The sequence below is a fragment of the Lactuca serriola genome, chromosome 9, assembly GCF_051521515.1.
Source record: "Lactuca serriola cultivar US96UC23 chromosome 9, Lser_US96UC23_V15, whole genome shotgun sequence".
NCBI classification, from domain to species: domain Eukaryota; kingdom Viridiplantae; phylum Streptophyta; class Magnoliopsida; order Asterales; family Asteraceae; genus Lactuca; species Lactuca serriola.
Window position 1 is genome coordinate 31,403,362 of NC_136416.1, and position 7,212 is coordinate 31,410,573.

The window sequence follows — 7,212 nt, forward strand, 5'->3', positions numbered from 1 at the left end:
ATTGATGTAATAGCGAGAATGTTAATCACATCAATTATAATTTGATTAAACTTAAATAAAAAAAATAATGTAATTGGCATGATTATGATAATATGCGTGTGTGCAGGTTTTTTGAAGGACTACAAATTTTTAGTAGAGCTAATGCAACAATACTATTAGAAGGGAATTTGATAATTTGAGGGGAAAATATCTTTAGAGGGTAACTAATTGTTGAGTTTGTTTTCATTTGGTCTTTTTTTTGTACTCAATATATCATCGAATTTGTTGTTTGTGTTCACCATAACCCTTTTGACCGGCTTTTGACCTGTGTTAGCCGGTCAAAGGGTTATGGTGAACACAAACAACAAGTTCGATGATATATTGGGTACACAAAAAAAGAAATGGACCAAATGAGAACAAACTCAACAGGTGGTTACCCTTCTGAGTCATTTTCCCTTAACTCATTTATAGAAAATCTCACGTCATCTCCTGCTCATATTAATGATTTATGAGATTCATTCTTGATTTTCTTTAAAAACATAGCACACGAAAGAATATTATTCATACATGTACAACTTTGTAATGTACTTGAATATTTATTAGGAGAATCTTGATTAAGCATGTGCATTTCATGACTAAATTTACATTTCCAATCAAATGATTTATCGTATCATGGATTTCGGACAAGTCTACAAACGAGTAGAATCACAAGTACTATGATTTTTGAGTTTACTTGGCTTTAAGATCGAATTCAGGGGATAAGATACAACATCAATATGTACAAGATCATGCAACTTTTGCAGACACATCATCATAATATACCTTGAGGTAAACGTTTATGTTGATAAATATATCTCTCATACACAATCATATCCTTTTGCAGAGAGTTGTTGACAGCTAACCACAATAAACATAACATAGACAATGTTTTAACGAAGTTACCCCTCCGAAATGCTCTTTATGTACGTTATGGCCTAAGAATGTTACAGTTTTTGATACTTTTGCAGCTTTAATTTCATTCAACTTTTTAAGGAAAATGACTCAGGAGGGTAACCAACTTTAAGTTTGTTTTCATTTGGTCTCTTTCCCTTTTTTGTATCCAATATACTTTCGAACTTGTTTGTGCTCACCATAACCCTTTGATCGGCTATCACATGTCAAAAGTCGGTCAAAAGGGTTGTGGTGAACACAAACAACAAGTTTGATAGTATATTGAGTACAAAAAAAAAGGACCAAATGAGAACAAATTCAAGAGTTAATTACTTTTAGAGTCGTTTTTCCTAATTTAAGAATCTTATTTATAATACTTTTGATGTCATTTTTTAATCTATCTCAAATACTTGATGTCATTTTTTTATTGTAGGCTCCCCTTTAGAAAGGATTAGGTTAATATCACACATTCATAGATATTTTACATACAATACCTTTGACTTTTGATTTTTTTTATTTTTTAAAAAGAAAAAGAAATGCTACCAATTGTAACTCCATGTTCACAACATATTTATTATTTCGATAATTTTTAATGGTATTTTATGAAATAAAAAAAATTCATTACCCCTTTCTATGCTATTCTTATTTAAAAAAATAAAAATAAAAATAAAAATAAAAAAAGATAACTGTGTGTTCATAGAAAATTGAAAACAAATACTAGTTCCTTTTTTTCTTATTAGAGAGAGTAAATGTGAGGTCTATAAATTAAGTAGGACATTATTTCAGCCGTATCACTACATCCTCACAAAAATTCTCAAAACCATAAATACGCGATAGCTCCTTTTATGCTCTTATAATACAATGAAATTAGGGATTGATTTTGAGATGATTTGGTTCTATATGATTGATTTTGATAAGATTTTAGTTTGTTATGTTGAAAAAAAGAATAATTTTCAAAGAAAATTAAAATTTAAAAATAAAGTGATAGCAACATCCACAATAACAAAGCTTTCTTCGTTTAGTTTTTCATATACCAACTTATGGGACCCACATACGTTGACTAATACTAGTCTATCTAAAAGGTAAATTATAATAGTATAAGCTAAATAATGTATATACAAATTTACAAGTCCAACCAATTTTGTATTAAAAAAAAAAAAAAAAAAAAAAAAAAAAAAAAAAAAAAAAAAAACTCATTTTTGAAAACGAAAAAGCTCTCCACAACGTTAGCTAAAATTCGATTACATTAAAAATACATTATTCTAAAATTCGATGACATTACAACATTAACAATTTTTAAGAATACACATTCAAAATGTTATTTCAGTGAATAGGAGCTTTTGGAACTCGAAGCATTAGTGTGTGATGATGATATATTCATCAAGAAGATAAAAAATATATAATTTAAAAAAAAAAAAAAGAATGTTACAATGAGTTAGCAAAATCATACTCCACCCCATGTTAAGCCAAAAATGTTCGACATCGAGTTTTAATTTTATATAATTTCCTTCACTTCGCTGCACAATTAATGCTACTCTCCCTGTAAGCAGTACAGTTGCCTAACATTCCCAGAGGCTGCAACGACCATATCATATACGAAAATAATTAAAAATTGATTTATTTAAAAAAAAGAGTGGTCTTTTAAACCGTAAACAAAATATAATGGTTTAATCACTATAGAAAATAATCAAGTGTCGATAAAAAATAAAAAAAATACGAAGTGGGATTTTTTATTTACATTTTTTAGAATATTTATGTCAGCCAAGTTCAAGATTCTTTTCAACCTCACGAAAATAATAAAAAGTTGCTGTCAATTTTTTTTAACAAAAACCATTGGAGGCTATTTTTTCAACGAGTAAATTAGACGAATGGTCCCTATGGTTTATGGTAATTTGCGCGTTTGGTCCCTAATTTATTTTTTTAACTCGGAAGGTCCCTATTGTTTGTTTTTATTACGCGTTTGGTTCATGTCTTACCTAAAAAAACTATTTTGCCCTGACTTTTTTTATTTATTTAAATAAACACACCTCAACCCCACCCCCTCACTTTACCTTACCTACCCCACCATTTTCCTCTATTTAAATAATGATCTTTTTAGGTAAGACAAGGACCAAGCGCGTAACAAAAACAAACAGTAGGGACTAAGCGTTGAACAAAAACAAATAGTAGGGACTTTTCGAGTTAAAAAAATAAGTTATGGACCAAACGTGCAAATTACCCCAAACCATAGGGACCATTCGTGTAATTTACTCTTTTTCAACTCTTAAAGTGTAAAAAAAAGTCTTGATGGGATTTGAATCTGCGACCTAGGCCTTAGAAACCATACACTTTAACCATTTTTTGTAAACTTATTTTATTTCCATTTTTAGAAATGTTTATGCTAAGCCAATTCAAGATTTTTTTTTTCAAATTGCAAAAATGATTAAACGTCATTATTTTAATGTCAAAAAAATGTCTTTTTGTGTTGAAAAAAGTAAGAATGAGCAAAGCAAGGGAATGAATCATTACATTTCATAGTCATGTTTGGTTGGCTTGAAGGAATGGAATGATTCATTCAAACATGTTTGAATTTAAATTGATAACAAAATGCTATTTTATAAAAATAAACTTTTATTAAATAAAGATATATCATTAAAAATAAATTGTATATAATCATAAACTCACGTCATTTTAAATAAGTACGCTATATGCATTCCAAAAGGCTAAAAAATATTATTTATCATTTAAAAAACTATTTAAAAACTAAAAATTACTTATCTTAAAATCTTAAAATAGAACTATTATAAAGATAAATAAATAAATAAAAACTAATTTTAGTCATCTTTAAAAAAAAAAAAAAAAAAAAAAAAAAAAAAAAAAACTCCCGACTCCATTCCTTTATGGAAACCAAATATGTTTTTCAGATGCTGCTAATGTTAAAGGAAAGATTATTACTTACCATATAACCAGTCTTTAAAGTAGACATGAAGTGCAGTTGATAATTCCCTCTTTTTGGTATCTTCCAATTGTGATTCTTTCAATATTTGTTTAACCTCCACCAAATTCTTGTCCTATCAATCAAAACCAAAACAATTAAATTACTAGACTTTAAAAAAAAAAAAAAAAAAAAAAAAAAAACATAAAAGTGGCTAGCTAAATAAATACTAAACATACATTTCTGTGCTGAGATGACAAATAGACATCAGGCAATGGAAATGGATTGTCTTTTGTGGGCCCAGTTTCTTTTTCACCTTGAAGCCATTTTGGAATCTGTAACAAAAACAAAATAAACAATATACCAAAAATTCCATGGAATCCAATAAATCAGGTGTCACTAACCAAAGTTCATGTGTACTTGACTATTTGTGTGTGTGTGTATACACACACACACACAGAGAAAGATTATATTCAAGTTCAACTGCAAAAAATAACACAAACTTACCAAAAAGTTGGTAAACTGATCTGTTTCTAAGCAAGTAGCAGACTCTGCTTGACAATCAGAAACACCAGCAGGATGAGACATGGAATCATGTGGGTCCACCAAACCCAATGCAATTGGCTCATTCCATCTGTTAGGAACACTCTCAACACCAACTTCTTTCATGTGCTCCTCCAACTCTGGGTAAAATGTATTATATGGTGCCACCTGGCATCCATCAAAACATATTTCACATCATTAACTTTCATATAAAAAAAAAAAAGTTGCATTTGCATAAATGATAAAAACATACTTGAAGTTTATGGTTATCACCAACAATAAGTGGTTGCTGATTCACCCCCAAAAAGAATACACATTCACGACAATTAGCAATGCAGATACGCTTTGCTACTGAAATCACATGGACTCTTTCACAATGCTCAATCCTTACAGCCTGAGAAAAAGACAAACAATGCAAGAAACATTTAGAATATATTTGGCATACATTATAGAGATACTAAATGAGGGTGTTTTAGTCATTTGCACAAATGAGGGAGGATTGAAACCATATGTGTACCTTGCCAACAGCACCGAGCACTATTGTCGCATCGGAGCATCCATATATTGTGGCATATCTCAAAGGAGCCAAGATGTAAATAACAGATTCATGGCAATTTATAATCTGCAGAAATAGAGAGCAACATTTCAATTAAAGAAAAAGGAATAGTGTTCGTATATTAAAAGAAAAGATAGAACCTCACAGAAAGCTAACCTTTACAAAAGAGCTTTTGAGTTCAGATGGTTGCTTTACATATGATTGTTTGGAAATCCCCTCAATAAAACTGGAACTCTTAGTACTACTTGAGGCCTTCATTGTGTTTCCATAAGCATCAGCCATCATAGCATCCTGATCAGAAGCATTACTTGGCCCATTCTCTTTTGCAGCAACTCTTTCAGAGATATGTTCCAATGCAGAAGAAATGTTCTGTATAATCCAATCATGAACCTGTGATGCATGAACTGGGGCTGCGGGCATATCAGGATCTGAATTAGCAAAAAATGGAGCATTTTGGCTCAACGGAATCTTCTGTGATCCTTTTTCGCCAAAATATATCAGAAAATCAAGATGCTCGAAGTTTTCCATTGTCAAAACCTGGATACATCGCAGATTCATCCAAAAATCAAATCAGAATAAGAAATAAGATGGTGGATTTAAGATGTAGTAGCTATAATTGACAAACCAGTGAATCTTCGCCTTCATCTTGGCCTTCCACAGAGTCAGCCAATAGAGATATTATGTTGCCTAAATGCTTCTGTAGATACGATAATTGATGAGCTTCTTCATCAGCTTGTGATGGCATAGAACGCCGGACGTTGCTGCGTGCAAGCTGGTTAATGCAACATCAAACTTTTATTCTATTATCCAAAATCATAGATTTATGTCTGATCAGTCAAAAGCTAAGCACATCAGTCAAAAGCTAAGCAGCAAATTAGAGATTAAAGCATCCACGGAAATTTATGAAATTCTCAAGTTACAACTAACAGATAAAGTAGAGACGATCAATGGAATCACCTGTAAAGGCGTAAGAGCAGATAAAAAGCCATCGAATGCAGAAGTAGATGGCCAAACATCCGCAATAGCAGCGGAATCCTTATGTCCTCTAGGAAGCAAACGCTTGTAAGACTGTATGTACAGAAAAATAATGAGATCGTAGACATTGACGCCAACGGAATCAATCTCGTCAGGTTTAGCCGTCACAAGCGGGTCCGAATCGAAGGGGTGAACAGAAGCGATTATCTCAAAGACAAGTCGGGCGTGTTCTGGAGAGATCTGTAGCGTTTCAGATAGAACTGCGGAGCTAATTCGGTTTGGTTGATCTTTGGCAACTGGATGTTGAAGAAGTTTGTCACGGAGAGAGGTTAGGGTTTGTGTGGCGTCTGTGAAGATGAGTTTCTGCAAAGGGATGAGACCATGCTCGAAAGGTTCACGGCGTGGATGTATGTAGAGAGACGGTGGTGGAGGTGGTGTTGAGGGTTGCTCCGGTGGTGGTGTCTCCGTCATGGCTATGGTGGAGAAATGGATCTGGAGGTGATGAATGTGTGTGGGAGTGAGAGTGTTAGGACAGGGAGAGGGGGAAATGTGACAATATGAGGTCAAATGCGAGATGTAGATGTTATTGGTTAATGATGGATTAATCACTAATATTGAAAAAAAAAATACTAGATTAATTCTTATCATGCTAATAAAAAATAAGAAATTAAATATATTTTTTTCTATATCATTTTTCATGTTAAAGTGTGATAATAAATTAAAATATTATATATTTTATTAAATATAACATATGCTACTATTTAACATTTAACATGGATATGTGAATGAATATAAATAAAATATAGAAACTAAATTAGTCAAATCTTCAAAATAGATAGTAGAATTTATATGATTTTGCAAGACGGTTTACTACAAAAATCTTTGTCATATGCATCTCCTATTTGAAAAAAAAATCGAAGATAACCCATCTTCAATTTTTTTTTTTTTAAATCATATTTTTTTTCAAGGTTTTGTATTAAAAGTCTCCAAAAATAATTTCCATAACAAAATGATATTATATTTTTGACTTATGAAAATAAAAAAATAATAAAAAGATTTATCATCATATTTCCTTTGATTTCTCATATGGATATGATGATTTTAAAGAGGTGAGAAAACCTTTTTTCATCGTTTTATTATATCAAAATTACAGCGTTAAACTTTATTTTGCTATAGAAATAGTAGTTTTTAAGACTTCTAGCACAAAAACCTCAAAAAAATGTTTTTTCTTAAAAAGTCGCACAAAGGCGTTATGAATAGTTTTTGAGAAAATTCATGAATTAACCAAAAGTTAAAGGTGTTTTAAGGAATTAAT

At 31.1% G+C, this 7,212-nt stretch overlaps 1 protein-coding gene across 1 annotated transcript; it reads right to left on the reverse strand.

The window, feature by feature from the left end:
• Window positions 1-2,135: 2,135 nt before the first annotated feature.
• Window positions 2,136-6,461, reverse strand: LOC145072696 (uncharacterized). The gene is made up of 9 exons (XM_079019160.1): window positions 5,880-6,461; window positions 5,548-5,694; window positions 5,079-5,459; window positions 4,884-4,988; window positions 4,620-4,760; window positions 4,331-4,534; window positions 4,063-4,158; window positions 3,848-3,959; window positions 2,136-2,484 (listed from the first exon to the last, which is right to left on the reverse strand). Exons 1-9 carry the CDS (start codon window positions 6,366-6,368, stop codon window positions 2,441-2,443), a joined length of 1,719 nt encoding a protein of 572 aa, XP_078875286.1. The 5' UTR covers window positions 6,369-6,461; the 3' UTR covers window positions 2,136-2,440.
• Between the last annotated feature and the right edge of the window lie 751 nt (window positions 6,462-7,212).

Coding starts and splice junctions, on each gene's coding strand:
- LOC145072696 (XM_079019160.1), bottom strand. CDS start 6,368: ATGACGGAGACACCACCACCGGAGCAACCCTCAACACCACCTCCACCA. Junction 4,989..5,078: donor TCAAAAGCTCTTTTGTAAAG/GTTAGCTTTCTG, acceptor CTATTTCTGCAG/ATTATAAATTGCCATGAATC. Junction 4,159..4,330: donor ATCAGTTTACCAACTTTTTG/GTAAGTTTGTGT, acceptor TTTTTGTTACAG/ATTCCAAAATGGCTTCAAGG.